The 26,281-nt window shown below is 43.0% G+C and overlaps 1 protein-coding gene across 2 annotated transcripts in view; it reads left to right on the top strand.

Moving 5' to 3' along the window:
- The window catches only part of LOC123997625 (igLON family member 5-like), a 172,908-nt gene extending 153,975 nt beyond the window's left edge, over positions 1 to 18,933 (top strand). For both annotated transcript variants that reach the window (XM_046302052.1, XM_046302050.1), the window contains exons 5-8: positions 5,991 to 6,122; positions 10,904 to 11,024; positions 12,825 to 12,976; positions 14,896 to 18,933. In XM_046302052.1, coding sequence (XP_046158008.1) covers positions 5,991 to 6,122; positions 10,904 to 11,024; positions 12,825 to 12,976; positions 14,896 to 14,999 — 509 coding nt within the window. In that variant the 3' untranslated portion in view covers positions 15,000 to 18,933. The remainder of the gene's footprint in view (positions 1 to 5,990; positions 6,123 to 10,903; positions 11,025 to 12,824; positions 12,977 to 14,895) is intronic.
- The last annotated feature ends 7,348 nt before the right edge of the window (positions 18,934 to 26,281 follow it).

Below are 26,281 nucleotides of genomic sequence, written 5' to 3'. Positions count from 1 at the left end.
GAACTGTTTAGGAGATCGTTTGCCTTTTGGTAGGTCGTCATTGTAAATAAGAATTTGTTCTTAACTGACTTGCCTAGTGAAATAAAGATCAAATTTTAAAAATGATCACAAATGATCACAAAAGCCCTAGGTCTTCCTCCAGTAGTGTCTGTGTAAGCGTCTGATGGAGCTGCAGTGTTGTACAGGCCATTGTGAGAGCCATGAGAATTCACTGGAGGACTGATTCTCTGATATGACCTCCCCGTGGAGGAACGTCAGAGACAAGTCAGAGGGAGGCAGGGAATGAAGGGGGGGGGGGGATGCTGTGTACTGACACATTACATCACACAGCTGCTGAGAATGAAAATAGCCACGAAAGTGCACATGAAATACCCCAACCGGACCTACCTTTCTCTTTATTTTGATTTCAACCACTCGTTCACTTTCTGTATCTTTTTGTATTTCTCTCTCTCTTTCTCTCTCTCCCTCCTTTCTAGAAGCATCTATAATATATTAGGCCAGTCTCTTTAAATATTTCTTCTGCTGCCCTGGTTGTGTCTCAGCGATTTAGATCTCTTGCTTCTGTCCCTTCACTTGCCTTCCCTTCTTCCCTGGGGGCAGAGTTGGGTGCTCAGCCAGCGTCGTCGGGGATGTCACAGGGGAGCCAAATGTATTAGGCTAGTGTTATGAGTGAATAACATTGCTGTAAACCCCCAGCGCGTCTCGCCACCGCTGCCACTACTCACTACAGGGTGGCGGGCGGCAGGCTGTTCCGCCACTGCAGCAGCTGCAGATAATCATCTCCAGCTCAGTAGCCGCAGCTAATAATCCCCCAGTATAATCTTCAATTGGAACCTCCGCGCTAATCTCTGACAGGAATTATTGCGACAGTTTAGTGTGTCGTGCGTCAATTGTTACGCGGGTTTAGGCACATGTGTGTTTGTGGAGGGGCAGGAGGGGGGGGTATGCTCGACAACACTGGGTGTGTGCGTGCGTGCGAATGTGTGTGTGTGTGTGTGTGTGTGTGTGTGTGTGTGTGTGTGTGTGTGTGTGTGTGTGTGTGTGTGTGTGTGTGTGTGTGTGTGTGTGTGTGTGTGTGTGTGTGTGTGTGTGTGTGTGTGTGTGTGTGTGTGTGTGTGTGTGTGTGTGTGTGTGTGTGTGGAGGCCAGTGGTCCACTGACTGGCTGGCTTTTTAAAATGTGTTATTCTGATAACTGAGCAGCAATTTAAACTGTGGATTTCCTTGTTAGCAGACAGATTATGTATTATGTCGTGTTCCACAGCCTAACTTCTTTAATGGGCAAAATTAGAGAAAAGCTTAATCGTGTTGGAGCTTGGAGGATGCCAGAAACATCTAGCTGTGTGGAGCATCCATTCCCTTACATGGATAAAGCCAATATATTCTAGCCAGCCGGTCTCTTTGACTCGGTAAAGACTTTTTCCGTCACGTTGCCATAGGACAACGAGGTGTGCCGGAGTGAGTGACAGACTAATTCGCTTGTCAGTGTACTAGGGAGTTTTGTCAAACACCACGTAACAGCTCCATTTTGTTCTTACTGCATAGTGACTCACACACTGTTACCCCTGTCGAGTTTGGTGTGGCCAAACTCGTTTAAAAATAAATACCTATTTATTTCTGTAGAGGCTTTGTGAAGGAGTGATGTAAACATTATTGTCAAGCCTCAGTCCCTAGCTTCAGTATCTGTTGCTCATGGACATACAGTAACATCCCAACACAGATCTCGGATCAGCTTCCACCTCCTCCAATCCACACCTGGCAAAACCCCCAAACGGACCATAAATCATAAAGCATCTAGGGCAACTTTATTCTACATCTGGGTCGTGTTCATTAGGCACCAAATGGAAGGAATATCATTTGATCTCTGAGAAGTGAAGCTCATTGATTACACCCAAATTGGCCATTTTAATTTATAGTATTCATGTCATTTCCAATAAATATAGTAGCTAACATTCAATTTGGACCATAATTATTTCTGACAATGAGTAAGACAGGAGGAATCCAATAGAATTATCAGCAGTCACCCACAGACCACAGACACCAATCCCACACCAACAAACAGTATACAGTATCATGTCTCTCTATCTCTGACAAGTAGTATGGAGCTGCTGCTTGTGGTATTGCTTCTTTAACCTTTGTGATTCTGTTTATGGTTTCATTCCCCATTGAAGTCACTTGTATTCTTTACCATAAATGATTGTGAAGGTACCAGGTTTTTCCCACTTGATGCCACTATTCCTGCTGCTGCCACCACAACCTTTTCAACCTCATCATGAGGAAAAGCTATTGGTTTTCTACCCAAAGTGGAAAATAAAATATTGTGATCCATTTGTGACCAACCGGTTCGATTCGGTCTTAAAGTAGCAACATTTGAAATGGTGTTCTTTACATAGGAAATGGTATATCATACACTACAGTTGAGGAACAATGGGAAAGTAATGCTGCTTTGAAAGTTGATAAACTTGTAACCCCACTTCTGAGAAAATAGCCCTCAAATGTTTTTGTACACATACTGGAGAGTTCTACTTTGTCTACACCCATTCAGCATCATTCACACCCTCTTAAGCCTTAGCCCCGCCCATCTCTTTAAGGATTCACATACATGACAGCATGACTGGTGTATATTAACACCAATAAACCCATCAGTTTAAAAATGAATCTACAAACCAGGCAATTTATAGCAACTTTCTTAACAATATTTTGGTTTGTTTCTAGCTTGTTAGCTAGCGAGCTAACGTTAAGTTACAGGAAAATAAACTCACAACACAATCCTCATTTACAAGTTAACGGCCAGCTAATTACAGAAAATAGCTTACGGTTGCGAGTGTGACAAAATAAAAGCAGGGCATTCTACCAGAGAATTTTAGAACTTGGTCATGTCTCGTTGGCCCAACGTTATATCCTAATTTGACTTTAATGCAGGTAATGTTGTCCTTCACGTTACCGTCGCTGGAAAACCCACACTATATCAAATCAAAGTGTATTTGTCACGGGCACAGAATACAGAATGTGTAAACGGTACAGTGATATGGTACCTTGCATAGTGGAGTATTTTGTTTAGACCTGCAGCTAGCTAACTAGCTAAACAATGAACCATAATCCCAACTCATAATGTTACTATGCTACATCAACCTGCAGGTAGCTAACCAACTAGATTCAACGTTAGCTAGCTAGCTAGCTAACATTAGGCTATGACTGCAATGCAAATGGCTCTGAGATACAAATAATATTACTACACAGATCATACACGTAATGTTAGCTAGTCGATGGACACATCAACTCACTCCAGGGTTTTTCTTTATTTTTTAAACTATTTTCTACATTGTAAAATAATAGTGAAGACATCAAAACTATGAAATAACACATATGGAATCATGTAGTAAGCAAAAATGTGTTAAACAAATCAAAATCTATTTTATATTTGAGATTCTTTAAAGTAGCCACGATCTGCCTTGATGACAGCTTTGCACATTCTGTCAACCAGCTTCATGAGGTAGTCACCTCGAATGCATTTCAATTAACAGGTGTGCCTTGTTAAAAGTTAATTTGTGGAATGTCTTTCCTTCTTAATGCGTTTGAGCCAGTTGTGTTGTGACAAGGTAGTGGTGGTACACAGAAGATAGCCCTATTTGGTAAAATAACTACTCCATATTATGGCAAGAACAGCTCAAATAAGCAAAGAGAAATGACAGTCCATCATTACTTTAAGACATGAAGGTCAGTCAATCTGGAAAATGTCTTTGGTCTGATGAGTCCAAATTTGAGATTTTGCCTTCCAACTGCCATGTCTTTGTGAGACACAGAGTAGGTGAACGGATGATCTCTGCATTTGTGGTTCACACTGTGAAGCATGGAGGAGGAGGTGTGGGGTTGCATTGTTGGTGACACAATCAGTGATTTATTTAGAATTCAAGGCACACTTAACCAGCATGGCTACAACAGCATTCGGCAGCAATACACCATCCCATCTCGTTTGCGCTTAGTGGGACTACCATTTATTTTTCAACAGGACAATGACCCAACACACCTCCAGGCTGTGTAAGGGCTATTTGACCAATAAGGAGAGTGATAGAGTGCTGCCTCAGATGACCTGGCCTCCACAATCACCCAACCTCAACCCAATTGAGATGGTTTGGGATGAGTTGGACAGCAGAGTGATGGAAAAGCAGCTCAGCATATGTGGAAACTCCTTCAAGACTGTTGGAAAAGCATTCCAAGTGAAGCTGGTTGAGAGAATGCCAAGAGTGTGCAAAGCTGTCATCAAGGCAAAGGGTGGCAACTTTGAAGAATGTGTTTAACAATTTGTTGGTTACTACATGATTCCATATGTGTTATTTCATAGTGTTGATGTATTCATTATTATTTTACGATGTAGAAAAAAGTACAAATAAAGAAAAACCCTTGAATGAGTAGGTGTGTCCAAACTTTTGACTGGTACTGTATATATCTGAAAATGTAGCTAGCTGGACTCTCTTACCCATGTACATGGATGAACGCTTCTCCCTCTCTGTCACGGATGCCATGGTTGCCCATCTCAGCCATTACTTACACTTCCTGGGGTCCAAACATATTAAAGTACTTACATTACATATACAACAAATGATAAAACAGTATATCATATAACATTGTTACACCACTACATATCTACAATACAAAATGTTTAATACCACCGTAACCAATATCACAATGTATGCATATGCATGTGTTCATACCTTTGTGTCTCTCTTCACAGTCCATTGTTCCATGAGGTGTATTTTTACCTATTTTTAAAATCTGATTCTACTGCTTGCATTAGTTACCTGATGTGGAATTCCGCGTAGTCATGGCTCTATGCAGTACTGTGCACCTCCCATAGTCTGTTCTAGACTTGGGTACTGTGAAGAGACCTCTGGTGGCATGTCTTGTGGGGTATGCATGGGTGTTCTATCGTCCGCTATTGTCCTCAGTAATTTTCCATTCAGATTTTCAGACCCCGATAACTTGTCATTGTTGATAGACAACAATAAAGACAAGTATTGTACTTCTGAATTCCACACTGACTTTACGGAATTCAGAAGTACAATTCTTATCTTTCATCATTTGGTCAGATATGCTTGTATGTGTACTGTTAGTGTTTGTTGCTAGCACGTCATACCTACGTTTGCATATCTTGCCAATGAAAAGTCTTTCAAGTAGTTGGCAAAATCGGTGGGTTTTGTGATGAATGAGCCATCTGATTCAATCAATGATGGAGCCGAGTTTGCCTTTTTTCTGTAGACTGTAGACAGGGGTTTCATACAACAGGCTTGTGTTCTCTTTTCGACTTCCTTCGCATATTTGCAATCAAACTTTAGAATCTCCTTAGCTATCGTACTCTGCTTCCACCGGGCATTCCACTGATTTCAAAACTCTGTCCTGCAGAAAGTGGAGCCCAATACTATTGCAGTTATTTGTGATATATTTTTTAAAAGCTGCGTTAGAATATATGACATACACATACTGAGCAGCCATTTGTTATAGACAGAAGCATGCTACATGGCAGACCAATCTGAACTCATCTCTTGGCATGTCCAGCCCATCCATTATCGCAGCCGATCACGGCTAGCGGGAAGGTTCCTGACTTTTTCCATGGCTAAATCAACTAGTCTCGTAATTTAGCAATTTTATTCGTATTTACAGATGGCATACAAGTTTGATATTACTGCACATGAAAGGTCAGATGTTTCAGAATGCACTTCTGCCCCCAAAAAATATGTTTATATGCAAATAACTCTCCTGTGAAGTAGTGGCGTGTGACATATGCCTAGTTTCCTGAAACGAGTCACATTTAATAAACACAAGAGACCAGAAAATGTATAAAAGGGTGTAGTGGCAGTATTAGCAACAGTGGCATCTAGTGGGCAAAACCTGGTATTTTCACACTAATTTATTTAATTGACCTTGAACAAATGCACATCTCAGCCTGTGATAACCTCTGGCTTCTATCCTTTGACCCTGTCCTTTGTCCAATCAGATGGTCTAATGAGTGAGGGGGAGTTCCTGGACATAACAGAGATCAAGCGGCATCAGGCGGAGGAGTTTGAGTGCATCACCAACAATGGAGTGACGCAGCCCGACATACGCAAAGTCAAGGTCACTGTCAACTGTGAGTGTCCCTACAAACCAAAAACACATGCATGCACTCACATACACAGACACACAGAAACAGTCACAGACACAGACACAGACACACCACACATAGTATACCTCCCATAAGATAATATTATACTGAACAAAAATATAAAATCAACATGCAACAATTTAAAGTATTTTACTGAGTTACAGTTCAGATGAGGAAATCAGTCAATGGAAATAACTTCATTAGGCCCTAATCTATGGATTTCACATGACTGGTTACAGATACCATTAAAAAAATGGGCCTCAGGATCTCGTCGCGGTATTTTTGTGCATTCAAATTGACAATCGATAAAATGCAATTGTATTCATTGTCCGTAGATTATGCTTGCCAATACCATAACCCCACTGCATCCATGGGGCACTCTGTTCGCGATGTTGACATCAGCAAACCACTCGCCTACTCGACGCCATACACATTGTCTGTGGTTGGGAGGCCGGTTGGACATACTTCCAAAATCTCTATAACGATTTATGGTAGAGAAATGAACAATCGATGATTTGTCAACAAATCTGGTGGACATTCCTGCAATCAGAGTGGCAACTTCACACTCGCTCAAAACTTGAGATATCTGTGGCATTGTGTTGTATGCCCAAACTGCAAATTTTAGAGGCCTTTTAATGTCCCAAGCACAAGGTGCACATATGTAATGATCGTGCTGTTTAATCAGCTTCTTGATATGCCACACCTGTCAGGTGGATGGATTATTTTGGCAAAGGAGATATGCTCAATAACAGGGATGTAAACAAATTTGTGCACAAAATTTGAGAGAAATAAGCTTTTTGTGCACATGGAACATTTCTGGGATCTTTTAATTGGAGCTCAAGAAACATGGGACCATCACTTTACATGTTGCATTTATATTTTTATTCAATGTATGTAAAATATCACTGAATATGTAAGATTCAGTTATGTATCAATATGTATGAATGCAATATCTCAAAAGTTTTAGAACACCTACTCATTTTTACTATGTTTTACATTGTAGAATAATGGTGAATACATTAAAACTATGAAAGAACACATATGGAATCATGTAGTAACCAAAAAGTGTTAAACAAATCGAAATATATTTTATATTTGAGATTCTTCAAATAGCCACCCTTTGCCTTGATGACAGCTTTGACACACTCTTGGCATTCTCTCAACCAGCTTTACCTGGAATGCTTTTCCAACAGTATTGAAGGAGTTCCCACATATGCTGAGCACTTGTTGGCTACTGTTTCTTCACTCTGTGGTCCGACTCATCCCTAACCATCTCAATTTGTTTGAGGTCGGGGGATAGTGGAAGCCAGGTCATCTGATGCAGCACTCCATCACTCTCCTTCTTGGTCAAATAGCCCTTACACAGCCTAGAGGTATGTTGGGTCATTGTCCTGTTGAAAAACAAATGATAGTCCCACTAAGCCCAAACCAGATGGGATGGCGTATCGCTGCAGAATGCTGTTGTAGCCATGCTGGTTAAGTGTGCCTTGAATTCTAAAGAAATCACAGACAGTGTCACCAGCAAAGCACCCCCACACCATAACACCTTCTACTATATGTTTCACAGTGGGAAATACACATGTGGATATCATCCATTCACCCACACCGTCCCACAAAGACACAGCAGTTGGAACCAGAAATCTCACATTTGGACAAATTTCCACCGGTCTAATGTCCATTGCTCATGTTTCTTGGCCCAAGCAAGTCTCTTCTAATTATTGGTGTCATTTAGTAATGGCCTCTTTGCAGCAATTTGACCATGAAGGCCTGATTGCATTAGCGTCGAATAGCCCACCGATATGCAACTTTTCAGGGAAGTTAGGAACCAATATACACAGGTAGTTAGGAAAGCAAGGGCTAGCTTTTTGAAACAGACATTTTGCATCCTGTAGCACAAACTCCAAAAGTTAATGGAGACTAAGAGCACCTCCTCCCAGCTCCCCACTGCACTGAGGCTGTCACCACCAATAAATTGAGAATTTCAATAAGCATTTTTCTACGGCTGGCCATGCTTTCCACCTGGCTACCCCTACCCCGGTCATCAGTCCTGTACCCCCCACAGCAACTTGCCCAAGCCTCCCCCATTTCTCCTTCACCCAAATCCAGATAGCTCACATTCTGAGAGAGCTGCAAAATCTGGACCCCTACAAATCAGCCAGGCTAGACAATCTGGACCCTCTCTTTCTAAAATGATCCGCCAAAATTGTTGCAACCCTTGTCTGAGATCCCAATGATTGGAAAGCTGCCGCGGTCTTCCCCCTCTTCAAAGGGGGAGACACTGTAGACCCAAACTGCTACAGACCTATATCTGTCCTACCCTGCCTTTGTAAGGTCTTCGGGAGCCAGGTTAACAAACAGATCACCGACCATTTCGAATCCCACCGTACCTTCCCCGCTATTCAATCTGGTTTTCCGAGCTGGCCATGGGTGCATCTCAGCCACGCTCAAGGTCCTAAACGATATCCAAACCGCCATTGGTAAGAGACAATACTGTGCAGCTGTATTCATCGACCTGGCCAAGGCTTTCGACTGTCAGTCACCACATTCTTATCGGCAGACTCAACAGCCTTGGTTTCTGAAATGACTGCCTCGCCTGCTTCACAAACTACCTCTCAGACAGAATTCAGTGTGTCAAATCAGAGGGCCTGTTGTCTGGACCTCTGGCAGTCTCTATGGTGGTGCCACAGTGTTCAATCCTCAGGCCGACTCTTTTCTAGGTATACATCAATGATGTCGCTCTTGCTGCGGGTGATTCTCTGATCCACCTCTATGCAGACGACACCATTCTGTATACATCTGGCCCTTCTTTGGACACTGTGTTAACTAACCTCCAGATGAGCTTCAATGCCATACAACTCTCCTTCCGTGACGTCCATCTGCTCATATATGCAAGTAAAACTAAATGCATGCTCTTCAACCGATCGCTGCCCACACCCACCCGCCCGTCCAGCATCACTACTCTGGACGGTTCTGACTTAGAAGATGTGGACAACTACAAATACCTAGGTGTCTGGTTAGACTGTAAACACTCATTCCAGACTCCAAAATTAAATCTCAAATTGGCTTCCTATTTCAAAACAAAGCATTCTTCATTCATGCTGCCAAACATATCCTTGTAAAACTGACTATCCTACCGATCCTTGACTTCGGCAATATAAAACAAAATAGCCTCCAACACTCTTCTCAGCAAATTGGATGCAGTTTATCACAGTGCCATCCGTTTTGTCACCAAAGCCCCATATACTACCCACCACTGCGACCTGTATGCTCTTGTTGACTGGCCCTCGCTTAATATTCATCACCAAACCCACTGGCTCCAGGTCATCTATAAGTCTTTGCTCGGTAAAGCCCCGCCTTATCTCAGCTCACTGGTCACCATAGCAGCACCCACCCGTAGCACGCGCTCCAGCAGGTATATTTCACTGGTCACCCCCAAAGCCAATTCCTCCTTTGGCTGCCTTTCCTTCCAGTTCTCTGCTGCCAATGACTGCAATGAACTGCAAAAATCACTGAAGCTGGAGACGCATCCCTCACTAACTTTATGCACCAGCTGTCAGAGCAGCTCACAGGTCACCGCACCTGTACACAGCCCATCTGTAAATAGCCCATCCAACTACCTCATCCCCATACTGTTATTTATTTATTTTTGTTCCTTTGCACCCCAGTAGCTGTACTTGCACACTCATCTTCTGCACATCTATCACTCCAGTGTGTAATATCTATACTGTAATTATTTTGCCCCTATGCCTATTTATTGCCTTACCTCCCTTATCGTACCTCATTTGCACACACTGTATATTGACTTTTTCTATTGTATTATTGACTGTTTGTTTGTTTATTCCATGTGTAACTCTGTGTTGTTGTTTGTGTCGCACTGCTTTGCTTTATCTTGGCCAGGCTGCAGTTCTAAATGAGAACTTGTTCTCAACTAGCCTACCTGGTTAAATAAAGGTGAAATAAAAATTAAATTAAAAACAGTCTCCTCTAAACGTTTGATGTTGAGATGTGTCTGTTACTTGAATTTTATTTGGGTTGCAATTTCTAATAATAAGCACATCCTCTGCAGCAAAGGTAACTCTGGGCCTTCCATTCTTGTGGCGGTCCTCATGAGAGCCAGTTTCATCATAGTGCTTGATTGTTTTTGCTACTGTATTTGAAACTTTCAAAGTTCTTGACATTTTTTGTATTGGCTGATCGTCATGTCTTAAATGAATGATAGACTGTCATTTCTCTTTGCTTATTTGAGCTGTTCTTGCCATAATATGGACTTGGTCTTTTACCAAATAAGGATATCTTCTTTATCCCCCCCTACCTTGTCACAACACAAATGATTGGCTCAAACACATTAAGAAGTAAATAAATTCACTTTAATAAGGCATACCTGACTACCTCATGAAGCTGGTTGAGAGAATGCCAAGAGTGTGCAAAGCTGTCATCAAGGCAAATGGTGGCTACTTTGAAGAGTCTGAAATATCAAATATATATGGTTACATGATTCCATGTGTTGTTTCATAGTTTTGATGTCTTCACTGTTATTCTACAGTGTAGAAAATATTTAGAAAATAAGAAAAACCCTTGAATGAGTAGGTGTTCTAAAACCTTTGGTCGGTAGTGTATGTCTTAAGAAATGTATATGGCGTGTATTTATCAACCTCAACCTTGAAGGTAACTGAGCCTTTCATTGTCTGAGCTGAACTTTTAATCACTATCGTTGTGTACATATGTTAAAGATTTCTCTCACTTCTCCCTCCTTCTCCCTTGTTCAGACCCTCCCATGATCACAGACGTGAAGAACATGCCAGCCCAGCTGGGAAAGACGGCCATTTTGCGCTGTGAGGCCATGGCAGTACCCACGGCCTCCTTTGAGTGGTACAGAGATGACCGGAGGTAAGAAAAATACCTCCTCCTTTTCCTTCACTTTTTCTCTAATAGGACAGTTTTGCTAGCACAGGCTGGAATATGTTCCAGGATTCATCCAATGGCATTGAGGAGTACACCACCTCAGTCACCGGCTTCATAAATAAGTGCATCGACGATGTCGACCCCACAGTGACCATACGTACATATCCCAACCAAAATGAATAGATTACAGGCTTATAAGAAATCCCGCTATGCCCTCAGACGAACCATGAAACAGGCAAAGCTTCAATACAGGACAAAGATTTAATCCTACTACAACGGCTCTGATGCTCGTCGGATGTGGTGCGAGCCTACCAAACGAGCCTTCTATGCTCACATCGAGGAAAGCAACAGTGAAGCATGCATTAGAGCACCAGCTGTTCAGGACGACTGTGTGATCACGCTCTCTGTATCCGATGTGAGCAAGAACTTTAAACTGGTCAACATGTAGGTTGCATCACCGCCTGGTATAAAAACTGCTGGGGCCAAACTTCCTGCCATCCAGGACCTATATACTAGGCGTTGTCGGAGGAAGCCCCGAAAAATTAACAAAGACTCCAGTCACCCAAGTCATGGACATTTCTCTTTGCTACCGCACGATAAGCAGTAACGCAGCACCAAGTCTAGGTCCAAAAGGCTCCTTAACAGCTTCTACCCCAAACCATAAGTCTGCCAAACAACTAATCAAATAGCTACCCGTACTATTTGCTTTGACCCCCCCCCCCCACACACCGCTGCTACTCGCTGTTTATTATCTATGCATAGTCACTTTACACCTACCCTAATGTACAAATTGCCTAGCAAAATATTTTCTTAAAACTGCATTGTTGGTTAAGGGCTTGTAAGTAAGCATTTCATGGTAAGGCCTGTTGTATTCGGCGCATGTGATAAATAACATTTGATTTGATTTAATAGGTTAGGTAGATTTTTTTCCTTTATTACTAACACATCCAATGGGACACACCAGGAAGTATTGTAGGTTTAAGTGCTGTTAGATTTTTATTGGAATTGTCAGGTAAGGTAGTGACAGAGTGGAGGGGGAATGTGTTTTTCTGAGATCTCTGGGGAGAATATAGTAACCATTTCCCGCTAAGAGGTGTGATTTAATGTTCTCTCTCGATGGCAAAGGATTGGATTGTAATGAGTAATATGGTAAAAACTCAGCTCTGTATTGGTAACACTTATCCAATCCTTTCAAATATAATCAAAATACCATGGGAGAGAGAGAGAGAAAAAGAGTGTGTGAGAGAGAGAGAGAGAGAGAGAGAGAGAGAGAGAGAGAGAGAGAGAGAGAGAGAGAGAGAGAGAGAGAGAGAGAGAGAGAGAGAGAGAGAGAGAGAGAGAACACTCTATTAGGGCACACCAGAGAGTATTTTAGATTTAATTGCTGTTAGATTTTGACTATTAGAATTGTCAGGTGAGGTAGTGACAGAGAGGAGGGGGCTTGTAAGTAAGCATTTTACGGTAAGGTCTACACTTGTTGTATTTGGCGCATGTGACAAATAACATTTGATTTGATAGTTTAGGTAGATTCTTTCCAGTATTGCTAACACACATTCTTTCAGATATAAAGTTATTTCTCTCTCTCCCTCTCTCCGTCTGTCGCTCTCCCACCCCCCCACTCTACCCCTCTTTCTCTATCTACCCCCCCTCTCTCTCTGCCTCGCCCTCTCTCTCTATCTCACTCCATCTCTCCTCTCTCTCTCTCTCTCTCTCTCTCTCTCTCTCTCTCTCTCTCTCTCTCTCTCTCTCTCTCTCTCTCTCTCTCTCTCTCTCTCTCTGTATCAGGCCGGTGGAGAACGACAATACTCTGAGGATCAAGAACGAGAAGACGCGCTCACTGCTGCTCTTCACCAACGTGACGGACAAACACTTTGGCAACTACACCTGTTTTGCCTCCAACAGGCTGGGAGCCTCCAACGCCAGCATGCTGCTCTTCCGTGAGTCTCTTAAAGCATTCACACAAACACACACACATACTTAAGCATGCATACGTACACACAGCTAGCCACATGCAAACATACACTCATGCATGCATACCACAGGAGGTTGGTGGCACCTGAATTGGGGAGGACGGGCTTGTGGTAATAATTGGAGAAGACTGAGTGGAATGGGTTCAAATACATCAAACACATGGTTTGCATATGTTTGATGCCATTCCATTTGCTCCATTCTGGACATTATTATGAGCTGTCCTCCCCTCAGCAGCCTCCTGTGATGCATACACACACAGACGTCCATACAGGTGTCTAAGCTCATTCTACTTCACTCAATCACACAAGTAGTCAAATGTGCATGCACACATACTTAGAGAAGCAAACCAATGCAAACATACACCTAGTCACACACTGCATTGCCCCATCCCCATCTCTCTTCCTTTCCCTGCTCGCGGTGTTGGATCTCCTCATCCCCCTCCCTCCTTCCCCAATCCCTCCTTACGTCTTTCCATCTCTTTATTCGCCACCCCATTACACCAAATAGCTTTTCTCCTCCATTTCTCCCTCTGTTCTGTCCTGTTCTGCTACCCCAGGAAGTTGTCGTTTCTCTCCTTCTCGCTCCTCCCGTCTCGCATTAGCCCTCCCCAATGAGTGATTTCCAACACTGTGTTCTCTCTCTCCCTCTATCCCACCCTCTCTCCCGCCTTCCACACTCTGCCATCTTAAGTGAGCCCCTTCATCTCCTCCTTTTCTCCTCTTTTATTCCCTCATTCTGCTGTTCTCTCGGCAAGTCTCCCTCCAATGACTCACCCCCAGCCAGTCAGTCTCATACATCCTTCTGCTCCGCCTTGCTCCATTCCCTCCACTCCGCCTTGCTCCATTCCCTCCACTCCGCCTTGCTCCATTCCCTCCACTCCGCCTTGCTCCATTCCCTCCACTCCGCCTTGCTCCATTCCCTCCTCTCCGCCTTGCTGCATTCCCTCCACTCCGCCTTGCTCCATTCCCTCCATTCCGCCTTGCTCCATTCCCTCCACTCCGCCTTGCTCCATTCCCTCCATTCCGCCTTGCTCCATTCCCTCCATTCCGCCTTGCTCCATTCCCTCCACTCCGCCTTGCTCCATTCCCTCCACTCCGCCTTGCTCCATTCCCTCCACTCCGCCTTGCTGCATTCCCTCCACTCCGCCTTGCTCCATTCCCTCCATTCCGCCTTGCTCCATTCCCTCCACTCCGCCTTGCTCCATTCCTCCATTCCGCCTTGCTGCATTCCCCATTCCGCCTTGCTCCATTCCCTCCACTCCGCCTTGCTCCATTCCCTCCACTCCGCCTTGCTGCATTCCCTCCACTCCGCCTTGCTCCATTCCCTCCACTCCGCCTTGCTCCATTCCTTCCATTCCGCCTTGCTCCATTCCCTCCACTCCGCCTTGCTCCATTCCCTCCACTCCGCCTTGCTCCATTCCCTCCATTCCGCCTTGCTCCATTCCCTCCACTCCGCCTTGCTCCATTCCTTCCATTCCGCCTTGCTCCATTCCCTCCACTCCGCCTGCCTCTGTGTCTTATCTCTCCCATCATTTGTCCTTCTCCTCTCCTCTTTTACCTAATCTTCATCATTATAAATCGTTCATCATCAATCTTCCATCATTATAACAAGCTGGGTCTGAACTGTCTATACGAATGGGACACAGACTGAAAATCACACCACTCTGACTAATATCAGATCGCTTCGGGGATGGTTTTACTCTCTGTCCCTGTCATTGCACTCAGACTTCATTTCTATCCCAAAATGTTTGACCTCTTTTTACTTGTAGCTTACGTTTTCTCCGGTTGTTTCCTTTTCCCCTTACGAATTCTTCTCCACTCTTTCTTCCCTCGGTTTCCTCTCTCCTTCCGGTGCCTGTCCTTCTCTCCCGGGCCCCTTGCCGCAGGGCCGGGAGCAGTGTACGGGCGAGGCGTGGCCGTCAACGTGGGGGTGAGTGCGGGCGTCGGCTTCTGGCTTTGCCTCTCTGTCTCTCTCCTGATGAAGGTCTAAGAGCTTTTCCTGGAAGTCCCGTCCAGCCTGCGGAAGGAAGAAGGAATTTCTTTAATTACGAACCCATCACTGTGAAACAAAAATGATATGCATTCTTCCAGGAGCCATTGACGCATCGCATCTCACACCCACACCAACTCCCCCCTATTCCTCACCCCACTACCTCCCCCCTTGCTACCTATATTGCCACTATCACCATTATTGCCACTATCACCACTTCATGCTGTTTCCAATGAGGGTCACATTGGTGATGTCTATGATGTCTGTGTTTATTAAGAATGATAATTGTGATGATGATGATGATGATGATGAAAACAGCTATTTAACACCAGAATAATACTATTATAAATCTAAATGATGACTGATCGATACTACTGTTGGTCTCATAGACATTTGAAAACTAGGAGTAACAACACTCCTATTTATGGTTGGAACTACTCTATAATAACAATGATTAGTTATTATGATGCGGGTCACGTGACCTTGTTGAAAGCTGTCCATTGGCCCGTTGGCCCTGTGACATTTGACCCTATGATCACACAAGTACCCTTTTATTTTGTTTTTAACCGTGTGGCAGTGTATAGGACGCGGCTGCTACGATTGATGTCAAAACACACATGAAGGGTGGGCGGTGGGGGGTTCTATATAGTCTTTGCCCTTCTAGTGCATCCTTTTGGGATCGCAACCAAGACGAAGCATGTGAGAAGCACCCCCCCCCTCATCGTTAAGGTGGTTTGTGCTCTGTCTTGTGTGTAAATATAATGCAGTACAGAAGCCATGCCGTTACTAGAGGCAGTCTATCCACATCCAACCCTCCCATTGGCAGTGGCTAATGTGGATCCTAATAAAATATCCTCATAAAAATATCCAGCAAAATGACGTTACCCATCAGCCTCTATTACAGTTTTCATAACCAGAAAGGGACTGTAGAAATAACAATCGTGTCTCCTGCTTTGAAGGCGTTGACCAGTCATCCTCCTTCCTTGTCGCTTGTTGATAGCATGTACCGGTTAGAGATGTTCCTGTCGTGAAACCTCCCTCCCACTCCCCCTCCTCCCCTGCACTGTGTCCGTTTTACTCTGCAAGGTTAAACTGCTATAACTTTTTTTTGGTGTTGATAATAATACTGATGATGTTAATAAGTATTTAAATAAATATGAAAAGTAATTCCCATGTGAGAAAAAAAAAGAACACATACTACTCCAGAGCTCATGACGAGCCGTGTGTGCTAAAACATATTTTGTACTTAATCCCTCGGAGAAATCGACACACGTTGAACTGAACGACGACGACAAAAGACGAAGTTGTCAGGTTTTCAAGTTGTGCTCTTTTTGACAAGGATTTTAAAAACACAATGGAAGTTGATCCCGAGGGAGTCTTTTCATCCAGAAGAGTCCACAGTCAATGAAACGTAATATCGTTTGTCAACGTGTCTGTATTAAAACCTTTGTTTTCATGCTGTTAACTGTGTAACACATGTTACACACATTACATATATTCAACCAGCTTCCATAGCGTGTCACTCTCCAGACAGACCAGCTCCATGGATAAATGACTTAAAGCGATGTATGTAAAGCAGCGTCCCTGTAAGTCAGTCAGCCCCTGTATGGCAGGACAGGCACACCGGGAGATAAAGATGTAATTAGCCATTACCTATGGCTGGATAAGCGACAGGGCCTACACTCTCCACTTCCCCCGGTGTCCTTCCCGCCAGCCATGGACAGGCCCCATAAATCACGTTCAATCCTGGCCCTGACAGCATCCTCCTCAAGGACACCCTCGTCCCTGTAAAGCAGACACGGCGCGTCCTCACAAACCACCACACCTGGGCCCTGATTGAACCCCCCCAGGGTTCAATTATCCAGCCACTTTACCTGCACAGATCAACCACTGAGACGTGTGCTATGAGGCTCGATGACACCCCGACTACCCATCCGCTGTCTCTCTGTCATGTCCTGCTGTGTCTATGTCTATATGCAAACTTCCCCAAAGTGAGCAAACCTGAATGGAGAGGTTAGCTCACACTAGCAACTAGCTGACTACCCACAATTCCTGTGACCATACAGGAATATGCAGCATCCGTATTCAGTATTCTGCGAATAGCTGTCATCTTTTTTTGTTTGATTTCATTTTAACCAACCTGCTAACTAAGATATAGGAGAGGCATCCAATCGGGTTAATCTGTGCTATGATATTTAAGGGCGCCCCTAACAATATATTCAAGAATGGAACTGTTTTAGTAATACTATTGTATGAAAGCGTGCTAATATATGATGAGATGTGAAGCCCTAGCCAGAGTGAATGTCCCCTTTAGCAGGAGGCTAGTCAATGAAAACCTGTTTGTCTCACTGAATATAGTGTGAGACGTCTTCTGTTGATGCCCGTTGCTCTATGCAATGTAGTCAGTCACTGGTATGTCTGAAGGGCAACACACAGACCCACTCGTGTTCGTCTTGTTTCGCTCAGACTCACAGGACATTGATTGGTATCGATTTTCAAGCACAAGAGCAGGTTGTTTTGGTCAGTGATTCTGTTTTTCCTTCTTTGTCGTTTTCTCTCACTCACGCTGTCTTTCTGTCTGTCTTCTCACTTTCACATATTCTGTCTCATGTCAGCACCCAGCTCAATTTTATCAGTGGAATGAACTTCTGTATGTACATACTCTGTCCTTGAAGAAAAAACTAAAAGAAAATAACAAAAAAAAAAAAAAACATACTGTCATGTTTCTCAATGTGGGTTTGAAAAAAAGCATGTAAATGTTCGTTTTGGGGGGACTTTGAACAACAACAAAAAAAAGCTGTATCTTGTGTTTGGGCTTTAGGCTGGGGGAAAGGCTGGGAGATGTGCTTTTAAGCTCATGCAATGGAGGGCGATATGTATGGTGGGCATTTGTAATAACCCCAAATGAGTTTGAGTGTCTCCGTGCGTTAAATGTGAAAGTTAATCAGACTCTGTGTGGTGCAGAGGACTGGAAATGGGAAAAGGAAGGATGCAGCAAATGCACCTCCTTGATGGACAGTGGGAAGAAGCCCAGACTGGTGGGGACAAAGCTCTGAGGCAGAGGGAGATGGGATGACTCTGACCAGACAGTGAACTCTCCATGGGAGAGAACGAGAAAAGACAGTGAAGACACTTGATAGGATAGCAGCTCAGATAGCATTCCTAAAATGACCGCTGCGTCGTCCCTCCTGATCTGCTAGCCTATCAAGCGAGCGCTTTACACTTTAATGAGACGGTGTGGTGTCATGTAGCTTGACCTGTAATTACAGCAGAGAGACATACTGTGTGATTCCAATGGTCGTAAGTGGTGCATTCACATGTGGTGGGGGGGGGGGAATGCTAATTCTACGGGCACCACTCGAGCATTGCTAAGCAGCACTTTTTGGCTTATGTTGATGTACATAATATAAACGAACTTGCTTCATTTATATATTAGATTATTTAAATGTTTTGAAGAAAATTATAACCATATTTGGGTGGTGTGTTTTTATTTATTTATGAGTGACAAGTCTAGTAGTATATGAAAATACAGTGGTAGAGTAGCAGTAGAAGCTAGATAACTATACACCCAGTCACCGTTTGAATGTACTCATTTTTGTGTTAGATCCTAAATCACTATAACCACTATATTCCCACATCGAACACTTCCTCAACACACTTTCAGTTCCAAATGCAATGGTTAATCGATACATTGGACTGGATCGCATGAAATAGAGCAATTTCTCCCCAGGGTCACTTTACAAAGGCCCAAAGACAGAATTGTCAAGTGTCTATAGCAAGGCCTTAGAATAAAGAGCATAATTTATCATGCCTTGATACAAGACACCCCTAATTGCACATTGATTTTCTCCCCATCTCCGAAACGATTTGGCCGAGCTATATTGTCAACTAAGGTAACTATGTGTTTAGAGAACATACAATGAAGAATGAGTCATTCGTCAGTTGAAAGAGTAGCTCGTCAAGGCGCATTTTTGTTCTTTCTGATGATGAGATGTCTAACAATTGTCTGTATAATGGCACCTTCTAGTACATTATATTTTATTACTGTACTCAATTAAATGATTGATACCAAATGTTAATTTTTGGAAATGTCAGTACCTATCGATACTGTGTATCTAGAGGCTTATGTCTGACAAACACAGCCGACTCTTTAGTAGGAGTAGAGTCTAGAACGATAGGATGTACAATAGAACAAGACGAGATAGCGGGGAATAGAACCGTAGCCATGATAGTATTTGGTCAATATTCAACTAACATGATAAATTATCAGAAATATGTCAGATTTTCAGTACCGGTACTATGTATCGGTTATACGCAAGAAGATGTGTCTTATTGAGGGACAGACTCATTGATATATAAATGATTTCCTTAGTACCAGCCAGGTCTCTCCAGCTTTTGTCCTTCACACAATAGCCCACTAGTTAGATAACAATGTGTTATCCTAATGATCTATAGTTCACCAGCTATTCTAAAGGTCTGTTCAATTCTTATGAGCAGAGTCAACGTTGCGAGTGTATTTAAGCTCCAGTAGATTTCCATTAGCTGTACTAATGAGTGCATCGATACACAACATGCTGGACTGAGGTGAGCTACATGATGGAAATAGGTCATTATTAGATAAACATGCTGACTACATGTTGCCAAGCAGAGGAAGTGATATTTGCCTTGACTCACTGAGGGCTAAGCTTGGAAGTTGAATGAGGTAGCTAGGTTATGTAGTAAAGTTGGTAGTAGTTGAATTGATAGACACACAAGGACAGAATTGATTGAGCAAAAAGATACATTTATTTAGATAGGTGGATATTTTGTTAGTTTATCGTTTCTATTCTGAATTCTAATTAGGATATATTATTATTCATGTAAAACATTGACAGTATTTGTTTGTGTGGATAGTGGGTTAAAGTAACACTTGTGAGCCACATAGGCAAGAGCAGCAGTCACTTACTCCCACCTCCATCCACACAGACAGGCCGGCACTACAGCTGCTGGTTGCTTGTCAACCACCCTCTCCTCTCTAAGAATGTAGCTAGTGGATAATTAACAGTGTACCAGTGTTGGTCCATCCACAGCTGGAATAACAGAGAGTCTGCACACTACCAGGCAACAATGGAGGCGCCCACCAGCCAGCCTCCTTAGTCATGGGGTGGCAGGTAGCCTAGTGGTTAGGGTGTTGAACTAGTAACCAAAAGGTTGCAAGATTGAATCCCTCAGCTGACAAGGTAAAAATCTGTTGTTCTGCCCTTGAACAAGGCAGTTAACTCACTGTTCCTAGGCTGTCATTGAAAATAAAATGTGTTCTTAACTGACTTGCCTAGTTAAATAAAGGTAATAAATAAATAATTAGAAGCCTGCCTAACATCTCCAATGCTGAGTGCCCCATTACTTGGCCTTTGTGAGTCACCAGCACAAACCTGCCATTTGGCCAGTCAATCAGCTGGGTAAATATTGGTTGCCGTGGCGAAAACTGACAATGGAACTATATTTCTTTCTTGTCGAATGACAGCATCAAGTGATGTTCTGGCGTGTGTTCATATGATAAAATGGGAGAGAACCTGTACGGTGTGATTAAGTCGCAAACTGTCTGAGACTGTCCTATTAATGTGAGATGTATAGATTTGAATTTATGACACAATATACGATTGGGTTGTCATGACAGTGTTGTTTCACCAGAGCAATTTTGAAACTTCTGGGGGAAAAATGACAATCAGGTAATAACAATGCACAAAGACAAATGTCATCTTTATCAGTGCGAGAACTAATAACAAATATTAGGGTGTCTTAGGTGTCCAATGCAATCCAGTGGATGAGTCTACTCTAGAATGCTTGGTTAGTGTTTGCAGACATCTTATGGAGATGTCATACCCATCTCTCTCTCTCTCGTTGCCCCTCTGGCCCACGTCCTTCTCCATCTCCTTTCCCTCTCTGTGGAGAACACCTGGCACCTGGCACCTGTGCCCCCCCCCTTCCCCCTATGCCAATCCCGCTGCCTGCTGCCTTGCCACCTCTCTGTAGGCCAGGTTCCCACCCTGGTAAATCTGTGTTATTGATTTGTAAGTGTGTGTGTCCGTGTGTGTGTGTGTGTGTGGATTATCTGACCTTCACATGGCAGGCATGTTGGTTTCAATCTACCCCTGGACCTCAACATTATTATTTCTGTCTGTGTTGACTTTTCAAGATTGCATCGATATAACTTACTGAACAAAGCAAAGGAACACAAGCAGCATCGTCTTCCATTTTGACATATTTTCTGTGCAGTGAAGCGATGTTGATTAGGATGACTCTTTTGGTTCATTTGATCTCCGTTCTGTCTCTGTTTCTGTCATATCTACGTGAGTGGACAATTTTTCTCTCTCCAAATCTATAGAAGTGGAGTTAAAAAAAAAGAAAAGAAAATATATCAGAGGGAGAAAAAAAATAAACAAATCATGTTGTTTTTAACAGAACTCTGTGTGAGTGGTTGATTGTTGTCGTTGTTTAAACTTTTCACCTGATGCTTGATGCCAAGTTGTACATTGTCTTTTTTTGAATAAGAGTAAATCAAGAGGATATCTAAATGCAGAGGGAAACAGACAGCTGAAAATATAATACCTTAAGTACCTAATCAATATGACCTTAAAGTTCCATTAGATTGCTGTAAATTATTTACACACTTTCAACAGGAGTAAAGATCACTGAGTGATGGATGGAAACGGTTGCCAAATGTTATGCTAATGTTTCTGTTGAGGTGCACAGAGTAGTTCAGTCCCCACTTCTCTTGTTTATGACAATGTAGAACATATTTAATCCAGTGAAAGGGGCTATAAGAGAGTTAGGCTGTTTGTCTCCTTTTCAGTCAAACTGCTTCTGGCTGTGAGTGGTACGGGTTTGGGGGTCAACTTTTGGGTGAGGTCAAAGCTGTGGTTCATACTGGGTGGACAGCGGAGTCAAAGTAACTCGGAGCGTCTTTTTTTAAACGATTTGCCTAAACATTGATGACGGTGAGTCGCACCCCTCATATCCGAAAGTATCCTAAAAACGCAGTATGACATACTCCACTATTCATCAGTATATATGTCAACCATACAAGGACTGCTCTTCTACACACTTCTACAAAAACGTTCAGAATTATAAAATAAACTAAACTTTTTGTACTTGAAACTAATTTCAGCTTTAATGATGGCTTGCTAGTTCTTTTCAAAGTAAACAAATTCATTTGAAATGAGATAGAATCTCAAACCTTGACATTGTATTCTTCACACAGTAACCACTTTGTTGGTAAGTAATTAGTTAGCTGACATTCTGTCCAATGAGCACCTTATCATTGCGAAAGAGACTGAATGGTTTTGGCGTTGCTTGTGACTGTAGACTGCCTTCTGCTTGCTGTTGCATTGCGGTTTGTGCAGACATCAAGAGCGAGGCCTATTTGCCTGTAAGACATAGACTCGTGTGGTCTCTGACGCAACAGGCGCTGAGATTCGTCTTGTTTTGGAGCCTGGGCCTATTAATGAACATTGGAACATAATTAAGCAGCAAAAAACAAGCTGACATCTCGTTGTCGTTGGAGGGAAGCTTGACATTCAAAGTCACTGTTCGAACAGTCCTTTCACCACTGGAGTTTGTAATGAGAAACAAACGCATGACAAATAACCTGGACCTGTGCGTGCTTCTGTTGATAGCAGGCCCAATACCAGGTGAGTGTCTTCCAATCCTACTAGGATGCAAATAATCTCACAAATACATTTTTTATGTTTATGACGTTTCAGCACATTCAGTGTCATAATTAATACTTATTATACAATATCCCTAAGCATATTACAGTGCATATAGATTTACCTAATTGCATAAATTCTGCCTTTCTGTTTTGACTTCCATTCTTGCAATAACAAGACTCCTGTTGACAACACTAATGATCTAATTACTTTCAGAAGTGTGTAGAGTCATGAGTTGTTTGTTTGTCAAGATAAGAGGACTGAATCTCATTAGTCAGGGAGAAAGTCACTCCAACTCTCTCATTTTGACTTTAATAAAATACTGTGAACATCTCCAAATAAATCTTTTGAACTGAAGGTCTTGCTGTTTTCGTTTTGTTTTGTTACCTTGATAAGGAAGCATTCACTGGCTGCGCCCTCACTCAGCCCCGTTAAGGATGGCAACGGCAGAGAGGTTAAAGGTGAGAGCGAGGGGACAGCACAAAGCTCATTGTCCTGGGTAAGACAGAAACACATTTGCATGGTTCCCAAATCTGTTTGGGCTATCTTGACAACTCATATGGCTGTTGCTTGGCATGGTAATGACCATAGGATTAAGCATTACAGTCTAAGAACTTGCTCTGATAAGAAATGAACACATCTGCCTTTATTCTTGGAATGTCTTATTGTAACTCATTAGAGTTTCTCGTCATTTTTTCTGTCTTTGTTGGTATTGTTGTTGTTGTTGTCATTGTTGTAATTGTCTCTCATTTGTATCCTTTGAGAATTTGTTTGAACCCAAACGGTTAGCAGGGAGGCAATTCAATTTAAACTAGTGGGCTATGCATCACCATAAAGAAGCCTAACCAAGCTCAAATCTATAAAAATTCGAGCCACATGGAAATTTCCTTTCAGTTCATCTTTTTGCCTGAGTGGTTTCGTGACAGATCCAGATATAATCACCCCGGCACAATGCATTGTGGATTCTATTGATCTTTGCAGGGAATTGAAACTCACCACAGAACAAGGCAAAGAGGGAACGTGAAATGATTATGTGCAAACCCCTCATGCGAAAGAGAAGGTTTCTCCCAGCGTTTCTCCAGTGGGGTGCACGTTACAAAGTCCTGCACCATTTACAGAACCATGAGTGTGTTATTTTGCCACAACTGCATTACCAACATGGTCTGAATATGTCGAAATAGTGAAATATTTACATTACATTTACATTTAAGTCATTTAGCAGACATACAGTATAACTACTATGGTTAAATGTCAACAATCTGACATATTTCTAACGAGCGGCAGGTAGCCTAGTGGTTAAGAGCATTGGACCAGTAACCGAAAGGTTGCCGGTTTGAATCCCTGAGCCAACAAAAAATATACTGTTGTGCCCTTGAGCAAAGCACTTAATCCTAATTTATCCTGTAAATCGTTCTGGATAAGAGTGTCTGCTAACTTACAAAAATGTAAATGTCATGAGATAGATGGTATTGCATCTCCTCCTGCCCCTACTAGCACCCCCTATGTGCCCCAACTCCTCCTCCAGGTCCCCTCACATCCCCAGACGGACCAGAGGGTTCTCCTCGTGAGGGAGTTTGTTCCACCATTGGGGAGCCAGAGCAGCGAACAGTTTTGACTGGGCTGAGCGGGAACTGTACTTCCTCAGTGGTGATTTACATTTATCACTAGTGGGTTCAGCCTTACAAATTGGTGCATTCACCATGACATCCAGTGGAACAACCACTTTACAATAGTGCATCTAAATATTTTAAGGGGGGTGAGAAGGATTACTTTATCCTATCCTAGGTATTCCACTCCGCTGTCCCACACCACCTCACCCTAACCTGGACACACCAGAGTGGGGAAGATAGCCCCTACCACTTTGTTAGCAGCAACTGCACCCTTCACCCTGCCTACCCTCACACCAACCAATCGCACAGCCTGATTCCAAAGATCTCAACTCCTAATTGGATGGGAGTTGAGTTTAGTGTTTACAGGTGACGGACAGCTCCAGAAATTAAGTGTACGTAATCAGTGTGCTGTCCCTCCCCCCGCGGGGGTCTGTGGATGCTGGGATCTCCTACACCTGTAGAGTGCAGGATCACCCTGCACTGGACTGACCCCTGTCTGCCTCCTTTTCCTGGGGTGAGCTTTAGTTAACACTACAGTATATTTCACTAGACTAGTTCTCATATGGCTCAAATATCTAGTCTCAGCCAACAGCTTGGATGGCATACCTGAGTGGAATCAAGGTTTTTCTTATCAACTTTTATACATGTGTGCTTCCACTACACACAGATTCAGTCAATCATGGGCCTTCAACGAATGTAAATTGAATTCACCCTCAGGTCTGTCCTCATTGTGTGAGGTCCATAACTGTATAACTCTGCATTGCCTTTTTGTCTACGCTCACAGACGCAGCCCCCGATGAGGTGATTGGATGTTTGAATATCCTTAAGATCTGTGTCTTCTGTGGAGTGACTGTGGCGTTTTCCATTGCAGGTAAGTACTGTATGGTCACACTCACAAGATCACACAAGGATCATGGGAAATGGAGTTGTGTAAATAATTGTGTGGTCCATGTCTTGAGCATCAGTCAATTGGTTTGTTTAAGATATCGTCTTTTTCTCCGCAGCACTGACAAGTGTGGGGAAAAAAACCTCTTGTGTCCTATGTACGGTAAGTACATGCACACACACACAAGCATGCACACACACACATTCTGTTATACAGCTCTATCTGTTTAGCTATCCAACATTGTGAGAAAAAGTCCAAGAGTATCTGAGTAATAGGCTACCCACAACAGCCTCTATACAGATTTTTACTGCATGATACATTTCCTGATCAAATGGCACACTTTTTATGTCAGAGTATGCTGAGTTTTTACTGAGGGACTTTTTTTGGGGGGGGGTGGGCAGTAGTTTTATATATACTGTAAGCACATGCCTCGGCACGGTTTTAAAAACGAGCTCTACACTCTCTCACTTGTCCTCCTTGATGTATATTCTACCCAGCTCACACATTCTGTAGCATCCCCAAATCATGATACAACACTGATGCTATGTGAAGCTTTAGGTCTATGTTGCGTGTCGAACTGAAGCCATTTTGCAATCGTGTCAAGTGCTACTGTGCTGCTGAATGCTTTTATTAGTCATATTGTACTCTAGTGTCAAAACGAATGTCTCATGGATGGTGTGGCTGTCAAATAGATATATGCAATAATCAACTCAACCTCTGTTGGAGCGTAATCCCTGAATAACCGGATTAAATAAAGTCAAGGCACTTCCTGGCGTGAAAGTATTGAATCTATGGGTTTATGTTGGTGGTGTGGGCTTTCCTTGCTCGTGTTACAGGTACTATACAGCAGCTGGCTGTATAGTATACATGCACCACCCATGATACCTTATCAGTGACTATAGTCTCTGTGTAAATATTTGAGAGGCTCGTCAATTAACATGAGTTACACGGTATTGGGAAGTATCTCTGAAGGGATGGCCGTCATATTGTACATGTTATGACTCCAAAACAGTAGCAAGAACCAGGGTTCCACAACAACCTGATTATGTTCAACTATGCCATTGCCAAATGTTTTGCTTGTAATTGTGTAACCTATTC

This window comes from Oncorhynchus gorbuscha, linkage group LG15 (genome assembly GCF_021184085.1).
Source record: "Oncorhynchus gorbuscha isolate QuinsamMale2020 ecotype Even-year linkage group LG15, OgorEven_v1.0, whole genome shotgun sequence".
NCBI classification, from domain to species: Eukaryota; Metazoa; Chordata; class Actinopteri; order Salmoniformes; family Salmonidae; genus Oncorhynchus; species Oncorhynchus gorbuscha.
The sequence above is the reverse complement of the archived record's forward strand: the minus strand, read 5'-3'. Positions and strand labels throughout refer to the sequence as shown.